Raw genomic sequence first — 13585 nt, 5'->3', positions numbered from 1 at the left:
GTTTTCATTATAGAGACTTCAGCTGATTAAACTATTAATATTATTAAGGCTTAAACTCATTTTATAAAATCGTTACAGCTGCTGAGCTTGCATGTCGGATCCATCTCTGTGAAAACTATGGACATCTTCATTTGATTCTTTGATTCTTTGATTGCATTGTTACTGCCAAAAGCCTGAAGCTGTAAAGTAAAAATAATTTTGTCACCTCCATCATATCATCCAAAATGATCAGTCATTATCCAGCTGTTAAAGCAAACAGTAGTGGTCTAATGCACTGTACTGTATAGCCTACATTATAATAAGGGATTTAAGTTTCAGTAACACGTCACTGGATGCACTTTTAAGTGCATGGTGCAAGTTTGGATTCAACCAGTAAAGATCTATAAAACTTAGTTCCCTTATGCAGTATTTCTGCATAAGGTCACATACACATCATGCACCAACCATAATTTCATGTATATGGTGCTGGAGTCCCTTTATCGCTCAGAGCCAATACAGTTGGCAGGGTCACAGTTCTACTACATCAGCATGCATCCTACTCCTCCATTATTGGTCCTTGGTATTCAGCCCGATGAGAGGCACGAGCCACAGAGGCCCAGACAACATTTGTCAAGCATTTATTTCCATGATAACAGTCTGAATGATGTGTGGGCACACAAGTGGCTTTACAGGAGATTGTCCTTGAACATGTTAATAACTTGAAATAGGAATATGAGAAGAGCAAGGCGGTTAATTAGCTTCTCCGACATGCAGAGCATTTATATTAGCTGGTTGGAGTGGCAGTGTTTTGTCACAACACAGGAAAATCATGGGCCATATGCACAGGAAAAACATGAGCCCCTGCTGCTTTTATCTTATCTAAACACAAATATTACTTAATCTACAATTACCTTAACGCAAAGGCTCATAGTCATTGACACACCTGGGTTCTTTGTCTAACTATAATAATAATAGCTGGCTTTTAAAGAAGCAGTGCAGTTTTGTATTATTTTGCAGGCAGAACTTTGATAGTTTTTGAGTATCAACAGAAATGTGTCTGTGCTTTGAATATCATAAACATCAAGTGGCGTTGGTGTCAAATTGCTTGTCAGATTCTGAGACATTTGTAGTTATTCTTTGATCAGATATAGCCTGACTCAAATCAGGACTAGAGCTACAATTAGTTCATTAATTGATTTGTTGATCAACAGAAGATTATTGGGCAACATTACCCAGCTCCAGCACCTCAATAGCAATTGCTGGCTTTTCCCTTTTTTATTGCTGGTTGGACAAAACAAGTAATCTGAAGACTTCACAGAGGGATCAGAGGAACAGTTCATACCTGTCCTCTATTCTTGTAATTCGATGTCAAGGTCGTTGAAGCTATTATATCTTCTTTCCAGCACTTGGTCTATTAGACAACTGCTCTGGTGTCAGTGCTCAGATTAATGTGATTTCATAACAGTTAAAGGCACTAAAAGAGATGAGACAATGATATATGCAGTTAATTTAAAGCACATACATGTGGTCAGCCAGCTCTCCTTGAAATAAAGCAGTCAGAGATTGACATTGTTTAAAGAGATTCAATACCAAACATTAATTTTTAGATCAAAACGTTATTAGAACTTGCAATATTCATCCCATTAGCTTTCCTAACCAAAAGATTAGATAATAGCCAATAACACAAACCTAAAAAGTTTTAATTTTATATTGTTTTCTGTAACAGGGACACCAAACTAAACTGTTGAATATGATTTGGGCGTGACGACTAATAGGACCAAGTTGGACAGGGTCTGCTGCAGTCTGGGTCAGCTGGTCTTGACAGTCAGCAGATAAAATCATTTGGTTGCAATATGTAAAGATTATAATCTCAATTCTTCAGATCCAGTCGTTCTCCCAAGGGCAACACACATGCGAGCATAAAGGTTTGTGGTGCGAGAGTGCACTGGACAACTGGAGTAGAGGATCTGCCCAGCTTTTCCCTCCTTTTTTGGCCTTTTCAGTGCAAATGTCACTGCATATAAACAGTGCAAGCTACTGGTTGCCATCCATGTTTGTTTTGGTACGAGACGACATGACAGATCCCGTGGAATTTGTGGGGTGGTCTACTGCCAGAACTCCAATGGCTACTGTCCAGGGGTTCGGTGTGTTGTCTAGTGTATTTATTCAGTTCATGCTCCTTCCTGACTGTTAAAGTCTAAAAAACTGTGAAAGTTGGTGGAAACGATCTTTATGTGTGGTTTACCCAGTCTTTGTTGGTTTCAGCTACTCTTCAGGTTTCTACCAAGTTTAAGACATTTATTAAATAAATAAATGTCTGCCATTGATCTCTTGTCTCACAGTGCTAGGCATGGGAGACACGGATAAAATGCTCTATCATGGTGTATGTAATTTCATATGTTGATGCATATGTTGTGATTATAGTAACATTTCTGGAAAATCACAGAAAGTTGTTGATGGATAAATAACCAGACAATAATGTCTGATTGAATTCAATTTGGTTCATCCAACCCAGTGAATTAAATATTTGACAAACATAGGTAACATGTTGCAAATAATCATGCAAAATCCAATATTTAAATTAAACAGTCCTGCTCATTGATTTGCAACATTGCACTCAATGACCAACTACAACCAGAGATATTAAAGTGAGAGGTACCATGATATAAACTGTATGGCTAAGTCTCTGACGATAGACAAATGTATAGTCTTTTTGCCATATCTTTGAACTTGCTATGGTGTATATGCTTTTGTGTACTGTATTTCAGACAAAAGCTGAAATTAGAAGAAAAAATGGGAAAAATAATTAATTTTGTGCAGCAGAGAACGTTGCATGGCATACGTCTGAATAAAAGTACAATAATGTAATAAATCCTTGAAAACTTTGTCAAATGAATTACAACCGTCCAGTGTTTAAATAGTTACTTTAATTAGGCAGATCACCCTCAAAGGTGGGGCGGAGGACCAATCAGCTGGCAGGTTTGTTAACATCCGTGGTGATCGGAGGAAGGACAATAAATTTACAAATAAAGTGCTGGAAATGTGGAGCTAAATGTTTGGTAGATGGCAAGAGAAAAGCACCAACTGCTGGTCATGTTCATTCACATCAATAAAACATGTGTCCAGAATCTCAAGGCAAGCTTCCAGTCTTCATTAACATACTGAGAAAAACATAAAAAACCTGATATAAATATTGGCCTCGTTTCTTTCCTCCAACATTTGTTCATTCACTCAAAGTACAATACTCGTGCTACATACACTACATTCATATGCTCTGGTGTTGTTATTTTTAAATTCAGTCTCCTGAGCTTAGAAAACCCCACAACCATCAGTTCCACACTACTTGTTTGATCAGCAGCTGAGCAAATTCAGATTGTGAACCTATTTCAGAGGACATTGTGACAGGAAAACAACAGCATCTATCAACTGCGTGGCAGTGTGTTTACTCACTAAACATGCTGCTGATCTGATGTCGGCTGTTAGTTTGCAAAAATTGGTTGCTGATACATTCTTCCAGATGCTGGTAAAACATTGCAAAGTGACAACGTTGCCAGTGTCTCATGTATCTGTGACTTGTTTATGTTCTCTGACCTAACATTTAACCCCTGGATATTAATGCATGTCATTAAGAAGTGCTTATTTATTTCCCCCCCTCTTATTGCCCTTGCTTCCTCCTTTAGCAAGGAAAGAAGAGATACAACCCTGTGACAGCTCCACATTTTTGAGGTGGAGGAAGAACCAGCAACATCTTCACGCTAAATATAGATCCCCTGATGAAGAGCCTGCATGCGTACAGTGCTGCCGCTGCTGCTGCTTTGGCACTCGCCTTCACCTCCTGTACTATGTGATGCTGCGTGCATACTCTCATGCAGTACGAGCCTCCCCTCCCTCTCACAGAAATGCTGCAATGCGTCTCCCACAGCCAAGACTGGGTCAGTGTACCTCAGCTAGCAGCAACAGCCGGAGAAGTGTCCCCATAGCAACAGCCAATGAGGATTGTGGCTCAAGGATTATAATTTTTTTTTTTGCGTTATTGTTGTGATTGTATGAAAAGAGAATATTTCAAGGGTTAAAGTTGTCAGGGGGGGTTTTAGTTTGTGGAAATGGAGAAATAATATGGCACATGAGCAAAGAGGAGACAGGGTGGGGTTGAGGATGCTTATGCACAACCATATATGCAGAGGTATTGTATTGACAGATGCTGGTTACAGGGCATTATAGTAAATGGCACTAAATACCGTATTTTCTTACTGAGAGATATTGGTTTTCTTCTAATTCAACCTACAGTATGAACAAGCACGGTTTTCTAGGACTGTGTACATCCTATAGAGTTAGTTTATTAATGGCGAATGCTCTGTTCTATTACATAACCAGCAGCATAAAACTATAAGCAGCCAGGCCTTCTATCAGGGAGGGTGTATCAAAAAGTGGAAGAGGAATAGTGCTGCTTGATAACATCTTTTTGTGTTTAAGTTTTTCCGCTTTTCAGCTGTGCTAGTGGCAAGGGAAGGCAGTGTTTGTCAATCATTCATCACGTTAATCTACTGAAATATCTCGACCAGTACTGGATGTGTTGCCATGAAATTTAGTACAGGCATTTTCCCCACAGAATTAATTGAAGTAACGCATCTAGCGTCATCATCAAGTCAAAAATTCTTTTTTTCTAACGCTACGGTTTATGATCCAATGCTTGCAAAACTAATGACTTTCCTCAGCTGTACTTTCTGTTAGTGCTAATTAGCACACGCTAAACTGGGAGTGTGTACATGGTAAACATTTACAAGCAAACCACAGAAAAAGGCATTATCATTGTGAGCTTGTTAGCACGCTGATGCTAGCATTTAGCTCAAAGCACCACCGTGCCAAAGTACCGCCTAAATGATTCTGAGCACCACCATCAAAGGGTACTATTGTAGATGTCGTGTGCATCATTATCACATTTTGGAGAAAAAAAAACAAAAACGATGTGGGTTTGAACAATGTTTGGCTACACAGAATTAGTTTGCATGGAGTGACTCACCAGGCCAGTTTTTGTTTAAGGGGGTTGAATTGTATTTCAGGTTGTTTTATTTTACAAGGAAAGTATACATTTTTGGGACCATGTTTCCATCATCAGTGTGCTTCTCAGATTCATTCTATAATACAAAAATGTGGTTAAAAATGCATTCAAGCTTGTGAAAATGGGACAATTTTTTCGATCGTGGGTGTGACTAACACTTTAAACAAAAGATGTTTTAAAAATGTTTCATTTTATTGTGACTGTTGGATATGTCAGAAGGAAAATGCAATGCCAAAATAGGCCCAGAAATGTTTAATTATAAAGTTTGACATTTTGGGACAAATGCTAATTCACTTTCTTGCCGAAAGTTAGAGGAGAAGAACCCATTTCTGTACAGTAAATAGTAGTAATATACTTTAGCTTAGCTTAGCATAAATGCCGAACTATCTTCCTTCACATTTTGCTTTTTTCACTTAGTTAGAAATTGTGTGACTGTATCCTACCATGACTTATGACTTCCTACCAAACAATGTTTAATGTTGTGGATTTTTTCCTGTAAAAACAGCATAAAACAAATAGTTGCCCCTTAATGAGCAGGCCTCTGTAACTCAGTGATGTTTCGCTTTTGCCTCTCATTATTTGCCTTGGTGTAGTCATAATGTTTTTTTAATCTCTGTTTCCTGTAGGCCAGCGGATTCTCCAGTATCACAGTGATGTACTCGAGACAGTTGTGTTGGTGAACCCATCAGAGGAGACCACTGCCTCAGAGGTAAGTCACACCTGGACAACACAGACAAAACACCGCAGGGTGAAGATGCTCACAACTCGCCTGCAGTTACACTTGGAAATGCTTTGTATTTTTTAAAATCATACTATATGGATATTCTGCCAATAAATAAACTCACTTAGATGCCTCAGCTTTGAAAATTAGACAGTTGTTAGCTAAGGCTTTGACTGCTGTTTAAATGTATAAATTATGTTGTAATGAATTAACCTTGTAGTTTTCATTATTATATTTGTCTACTGTATGATGGAAAGGCAAGTAATGGTTAAACCTGCATAATCTAAACAATTTATCTGTAATAGACTGGTCCCTGAACCTGCCAAGAAACCATGTTTGCTTGGAAATACACGGTGCTGTGAACTGTACCTCTGCATTTTTCATCTGTCCAGTATAATAACTTAATGACTTATAGAAGACTTATCATTATGAAGGATTATTGTTATTTCTGTTCTTATAGTTGGTCTCCTGTACTCTACCTAGATTCGCTCTTTGATTACTGACTTTTCTGGAAATAAGTTGCTGATACTGAGCGGCCAGAGCTCTGAGCAGGGAGGTGACATCCTACTGCAAGGTGGAGCCTTCACCTGGCAACACTTCTCCAACATTATCTCCAGCCCTGAAGTAAGCCAAGTACTCTTTCTTTTCAAATACTTCTTTACCGTGTACGTGTAAGGATCATCGATGCGATTAGAAAGCTTACATAAGCAGTTATTTTCAGCTGTTTTTTGCTGTTACTGTGTTCCCAGGTGATTGAACTCCTGTCCAGGGCCTTTTCAGAGCAGCCGTCCAGACTTACTGTTTCCTGTCAGGGAGACGGGGGCTGGAGCTCCCTGGGCCAAAGCCAGGAGCAGCAGTCACTCCAAAATCATCTGGAATACCGCCTGAACCCAGAACCTCACCTCCCCGACATGGACGGAGTCACTGAATTTACTGAATATGTCTCAGAGACAGTGGATGTGCCGTCATCCTTTGACCTTCTGGAGCCCCCCACCTCTGGAGGTTTTCTGAAGCTGTCCAAACCCTGCTGCTACATCTTCCCTGGAGGGAGGGGAGACTCGGCTCTGTTTGCCGTCAATGGATTCAACATCCTGGTGGATGGAGGATCTGATCGGAAGTCTTGCTTCTGGAAGCTTGTTCGCCACCTGGACAGGATCGACTCTGTTCTGCTCACCCATATTGGTGCGGACAACCTTCCTGGAATCAATGGGTTGTTCCAGAGAAAGATTGCAGAACAAGAGGAGGAGCATAACCAAGGATCTGGCTCCAGCAGCAACGGTGACTGGATGAAGAACCTAATCTCTCCTGAGCTTGGGATCGTGTTTTTTAACGTCCCAGAGAAGCTTCGGATGCCTGAGTCCACACTGAAAGTGAAACGAAGCATTGAGGAAGCATCTCTTACGTTGCAGTACCTCAACAAGCTTGGTATCACACCAGAACCTCTTCACAGGGTTGTCAGCAACACTATTGAACCTATCACACTATTCCACAAACTTGGTGTGGGAAAGTTAGATATGTATGTCTTAAACCCTGTAAAAGAGAGCAAAGAGATGCAGTTTTTAATGCAGAAATGGGCTGGAAACAGCAAAGCCAAGACAGGCATTACGATGCCTAATGGAAAAGAAGGAGAAATATCTGTCCCTTATTTGACATCAGTTACCGCTCTCATTGTTTGGATTCCTCACCGTCCAACAGAAAAGATAGTCAGGGTGCTCTTCCCTGGAAATGCACCGCAGAATAAAATCTTTGAGGGCCTTGAGAAACTGAAACACCTGGACTTCCTGCGATACCCAGTGGCTACCCAAAAAGACATATCATCTGGGGTACCTCCCCCCATCATCAAACAGACTAAAATAAGATCAAGAACTGACAGCAAAGAGAGTCTCAAATCGTCACCCAAACCACACTCTAAAACTACAAAGAAAGAACCCAGTGGGCAGGAGGAAGAGTCCAAGAGTGACATCACTAAAGAGAATAAAGTAGAAAAGAAAGAAGAGAAGAAACTCAAAAGTGAAAGTCTAAAAGCCACCAAACAACAGAAAAATAGTGAGGTGGCCCCCGTGGCAGACAAAAAATCAGACAAAAAGAAAATATCCAAGGAAAAAACTGCCAAGCAGGAGAAAGCATCCAAGATGGATGAAAAGAAAGACAAAGAGAAAAAAGAAATAAAGAAAGAGAAACGTGAAGTAAAGAAAGATGAAAATATTAGAAAAGAAGAGAAAAAAGAAAGTAAAGCCAAGGAGGATAAAAAGAAGGACCCAAGTAAGCCAGAGCTGAGAAAAATTACTAAACCTGACCTGAAGCCGCTTACCCCTGAAGTGAGAAAAACTCTGCATAAGGCTAAGACTCATGCTAAGCCCAAGGCAGACAAAAATAAAGCAGTTAAAGAGGAAGCAAATGAGTCAAAGCCAGTCCCAAAGAACATCCCTGAAGAGATTGCAGCAGCAGCTTTGGCTGACAGGTCGATTGTGTCCTCCCCAGAAGACCTCACTGAGGACTTTGAGGCTCTGAAACAAGAAGAGCTGTCCAAACTTAAGACCCAGCCTATCCAGAATGATGTGATGTCTGGGCATTCAGTGTACACAGATACTAAAGTTTCTTCCTTACCTTTCTGTGATGAGAAAGTCACATCCCCATCCACAGAGATAAAATCTGCTTCACCAAAATCGCCTGTCAAACAGGAAGAATACAACAAAGACAAGGGTGTGTCAGAACAGGTTGCAACCACTGAAAAGAAGGCAGCAAGTGATGGTTTTGACAAGAAGTATGAAGAGGAGAAAATGGAGAAATATGACAAATACCCTGTGAAGGACGACATAAAAGACAGATCAAAGAAGAGTGACAGCTCAGAGGAGGAGGGTGATGTAATTGAAAAAGCTGAACTCGAAGGAACAGAAGATGACGAGGTCCTGAAATATAAAACAGAGGAGGCGAAAAAGGAAAAACCTGGAAAGGAGTTGGACACCAAGCCAACTGAGAAAAAACCTTTAACAACCCCAGCCCTGTCTGAGCAAGTAGCAGCCACTGCCTCGGAGCAATTCTCCTACATCCAAGATGAGACCATCCCCGGTTACTCCGAGACTGAACAGACCATCTCTGATGAGGAGATCCATGACGAAACAGAAGATAAGATCCCACAGCTGCGCTATGATGTGGGCTCCTATGACGTCTCTGTCCCTGACGTTCCTGGCACCTTTGACTCCATGCATGGTATAAAAGAGATGAAGAGCTCCGCTGTTTTTGATATTCCAAATGCTAAACCCAAAGCTTTCATGGGAGGTCACGAGCCTGAGCTTGCACCTTACCCTGCTATCATTGCTGCTCCTCTTGCAGAGGAGGAGCACATCTCCTCAGCAACATCCATCACAGAATATGACAAACTGTCGTCCTTTGCCACGTCTGTAGCTGAGGACCAATCAATAGCCTCTGTAACAGCACCTCAAACTGAGGAAGCTGGGAGGAACTCTCTCCTGCTTGACACCATCAACAGTATCCCCTCACGTGCTGAGGCCATCCATGGGAAGGACTATCTCCACTCAGCAGGAACTATCTCACCGACCTCCTCTCTGGAGGACGACAAGTGCTTTAAGTCTCCTTCCTCTGATGAGTACCAGCCCAATATTCCTGAGATGGAGGGTGATGCAAAGATCAAATCAGTACACGAAGAAGAAGACGATGACGAAGAAGAGGACGAGGACCAGACTCCGAACGTTGAGATCCCTCTGGGCAAACTCCAAGAAGGCTATGAACATGCAGCCTCCATGATGCTCCAGGAGAAGGAGAAACCTTCTTCCACTTTTTCTTCTCCTCCTCCCTTCTCTGCCATGCAGTACTCTCCCACACAAGCTGTCAAAGAAAACCAGTCTCTCTTTAGCACAGAGGGATTGAAGACTGGCGCTGATATGAAGCCTGTTTCACCCCCTCCATCTTTCTCTCCTGGGTTAGAGTCCAACTCCAGGCAGGAGAGTGAGGAAAGATGTCTAAGTCCAGATGACAGCACCATGAAACTGGGATCACCCACACAGTCGGTGCCTACAAGCAGTGGCTACTCGCCAACAGAAGAGAAACCCTTTAAGCCAGAAGACAAAGATGAGGCGGTGAATGATGTTAAAGTCGACTATCAGAAAACAGATAAATCAGTCACCATGTCAGACAATACCTCCTTTGTTGGTCTTCTAGGTGACAAAACAGCGATTGAAGTGTCTGAAGAATCCAATGAAGAAAACGAGGAAGACGATGAAGGAGAGGACTGTTACGCCAAAAAGGATCTACAGCCAACTGTTAAGGCCAAGCTTATGGAAGCAAAAGAGGGGTGCTTCTTGGATGATGACTTCACCTTTGAGGCAAAATCTGCAAAGATAGAAACAGAAGTCAAGGGCTCGGACAAGACAGAGGTGTCTTTTTGCACAGAGGAGAAACCAAAACCTCAAGTGATGTACTCAGACGAAGACGAAGATGAAGAGGAAGATGATGATGGTGTCCCAAGTGGGATAGGGTCAAAGCCCGTACCAGCAGATCAAAGCAAAGTAGAGTTAAAAAATGAAAGCACGGAGAAAACAGATATCGCTTCTAAAGAGGCTGAGAAAAGTGTTCATTTCAGTCTCTATGATTTTCCAGAGAAGGAGAGCAAAGAAAAGGCTTTGTATATAAGACAAGACACACCCTATGTGCATGGCAAAACATTCTCTTACGGTGACATTTATGACAGTAAAACAAGCTCAGTGGACTCTGATTCATATCAGCAGGAGTCCTTAGATAAAAAGGACATTACAATGGGTGAAGTGGATTTCCAGAAACATGAGCCCCCATCTCCAGTAACAGCCACGGACAAGATGTCAGAGAAGGAGGGATTTAGTGTCTCTTTTGGAAAAGAGTCCTCTGCCTCATCGTGGCTTGACTCCAAGAGCACTTCTGCTAAACCTCCATTTGAAAAAGAGGTCGATGGAAAGGATACCTTTGAATACAGCACAGGTAGCCGATTCCCTTCAGTAGCTGATAGACCTGAGGCCTCGTCTACTTCTTTATCATCTGAAAAAGACTTATCTTTTAAAAGCCAGACTGACGGCACAAAGCCCCAGACATACTCCTCAATGACAGCCTTTGATGTAGACAAACTTGCTGCCACCGGCTACGGTGAGAAAGGCTCATGCTTGGAGATTGATATGCGAAAACTAACAGCAAGGGATGAGGAGGACTATGATGACGATGTTGTTGATGAAGATGAGGAGGAGGAGGAAGACGAAGAGGATGAAGAGGACGACGTTGAAGGTGCTGTTGATTCTGATATGGAGAAGGGCACTAAAGACAAGTCTGAGAAGGAAGTAAAAAGTCAAGTCAGTGAAATATTTGGTTCAAATAAGCCTGAATTTATGGTTTCTATGGCTGGATATGGCTATAACAGTCAGGGGAAGCCAAATATGAAAGAAAGCAGCTCTAGCTCACTCACAAAGGCTGAAGACAAAGCTAAAGTTGACTCCTCACCCCTGGATTTAGGGGCTACAGGTTTCTCTGTCTACTCCTCAGGGTTTGAGTACTCATATGGAAGTGGTGAGACAGATTCATTTTTAAGTCAGACCACAGACAAAGGTAACAAGGATTTCAATTTGAAATCAACAGAGGACAGTTTTTACCAGAACGACAGAGCTGATCCTGATTTTGAGAAACAGAAGACACCAGACCTTCTGAGTAAGAGATCACTGGATTCAAGCTTTCAGTACACAACCACAGCTGCCCCCGGGTACTCCTCCTCTTCGGCCTATAGCTATTCCTCCTCCACCTCAGGCTCACTCTCCACCAGCCGTCAGTTTGGAGAGGAGCTGGAGACGCCTGCTGAGCCCCTCTTTGAGTACTCCTCCTTTAAAGATGAACACTCATTGGTCATGGATTCTCCCTACTACGGCTCCGCTGGTGCCAAAGATGACTATCTAGAAGTGTCTGAAAAACAGATCCCCGCTACAACCACGGCTGAGTCCACCTCCAGTTTAGCCCGCTTCTCACCCCTCAGCCCATTTCAGGAGGTCAAGCCCTTCCCATCGCTCTCGTCCACTGCTTTTGCTGAGGACAAGAAGGAGCATACGACTTCATTAGGTGGAGTTTTGGACAAAGGCCCTCAATCAGACTGCTTCTATAAGCCTGAATGGTCCAAGTTGGACACAGCTGTTGGGTATGGAGCCACAGCAGGACCGTTCTCTCCATCCGCAGAGCTCGCCAAGGACAAAGAGGCAGCCAGTGCAGCTCTGTTTGGAGTCACTTCCTCACCTCGCCCAGACACAGAAGGCAAGCATTACTTTGAAGAGACTGACAGTGAAGAAGAGGATGAGGAGGCATATATGCGTGAAATGACTCGGAGGTCGCCTTCCGGCAACCTGGCTGGTAGCCTCTCATTTTCTGACAAGCCTGTTGCTCCAGTTGCCAGTGAAAAGACTGGTGGTGCACTCCCTGATGTTCTTGGCTCCTACATAACCTCACCTCTCCAGGCCAGCAAGCCAGACACAGTCAATGGCCCCACGGAGGTCAGCTCAAGCGCCAATCTCCCTGCTGGAGCAGCAGCTAGTGGTGCATCTTCAGGCCCAACCAAGGTGGAGCCCAGAGAGGGAGCAGCAGGTTACAGGAGTTCTTATGAGTGGGAGATGTCAAAGCCCCAGATGGGGATGGTGCCCGGAGACTCCCCTCCCCATTACCGTCATGATGATGAGTTTGAAGAGGAGTGTGAGATGGAGCCAGAACACCCTGCACGTCCGCTTTCACTCTCTTCAACTGATCAGCCATTTCGCTCACCGTTCTACGCTGAAGAGTGCAGCCGAGGAGGGCAGGATGATGACGATGACAGTGATCAGGATCTTGCTGGTGATGTCCCCATGGGAGCCACCTCCTCTTATACCAGCCGCACCTCTCCTGGATATTCCTCCTCCGAGTGCAGGCAGCGCAAAGAGGACCTCTCACCTTCCTTCATCAACCCATGCATGCGGCAGTTATCCAGCGACGAGGATGATGAGGAGCAAGGGCACAGAAGTGACCAATCGCAGGGCGATGAAAACGATCTGTCGGTCAAGAGAAGGGCTCACAAACAGCCCCATCATCACCAGCCTCACAGTAGCTCTCTGCACCAAGCTGGTGGCTTGGCAGCAGGACTGGGTCTGGCCACAGAGGACACACCGCCCACCTCTGTCAGCGAGTCTTTAGCCTCTCAGTCAGACTCTGATGTACCTCCAGGCACTGAGGAATACCCCTCAGTCACTGGTGAGGGTAACATGGATTCAGATGAGGATGCGGACTACATGCCTGTTGATAAATTATCTGCCACAGGAGGAGGCAGCCATCATTCTTCTAGGAGAAGTCATGACCCTCCTCCTGCTCCCCTCATGGACCCCTACCCTCACCCCCCACACCCAGATGTTTGCATGGTGGATCCTGACTCTTTGGATAATGGCTCAATTAAGAAAGAGCCAAAAGCCAAAGGCTTAAAGAAGGCTTCGGGGAAAACCAAATCAGCATCCCCAGCCAGACGCAAGAGGTCTCCCATGCCTGTCAAACAGACACCGTCTCCTCGCAGTGCCTCGCTGAAGAAGAAGGAGGCGGACAAGAGCTCACGTATGTCTCGTCTGTCTGATGGACAGGGCTCCAAAGATGATGACCTCTCCAGGTCGAGCTACAACCCTGGCAAGGGGTTGACTAACGGTGTCAAGAGCAGTTCAGGTGAGCAAAATCATTAAAAACATAATCCCGAAAGCTTATCAAAAATAATTTGGATTCTACAAAACAAGTTTGGTAAGATACAGTATATTCTACTGCACATAGTAAGAGTTTGGTGTCATTCTCCCACACAG

The 13585-nt window shown here is 43.4% G+C and overlaps 1 protein-coding gene across 2 annotated transcripts in view; it reads left to right on the top strand.

The window, feature by feature from the left end:
- Positions 1–13585, top strand: part of map1aa (microtubule-associated protein 1Aa) — a 42960-nt gene that overhangs the window by 25576 nt on the left and 3799 nt on the right. For both annotated transcript variants that reach the window (XM_038701472.1, XM_038701473.1), the window contains 3 exons: positions 5665–5747; positions 6243–6383; positions 6509–13454. In XM_038701472.1, coding sequence (XP_038557400.1) covers positions 5665–5747; positions 6243–6383; positions 6509–13454 — 7170 coding nt within the window. The remainder of the gene's footprint in view (positions 1–5664; positions 5748–6242; positions 6384–6508; positions 13455–13585) is intronic.

This window comes from Micropterus salmoides, unplaced genomic scaffold, assembly GCF_014851395.1.
Source record: "Micropterus salmoides isolate LMB-PRFRI ecotype aquatic unplaced genomic scaffold, ASM1485139v1 Ms_hic_scaffold_6, whole genome shotgun sequence".
Lineage (NCBI taxonomy): Eukaryota > Metazoa > Chordata > Actinopteri > Centrarchiformes > Centrarchidae > Micropterus > Micropterus salmoides.
The sequence above is the reverse complement of the archived record's forward strand: the minus strand, read 5'-3'. Positions and strand labels throughout refer to the sequence as shown.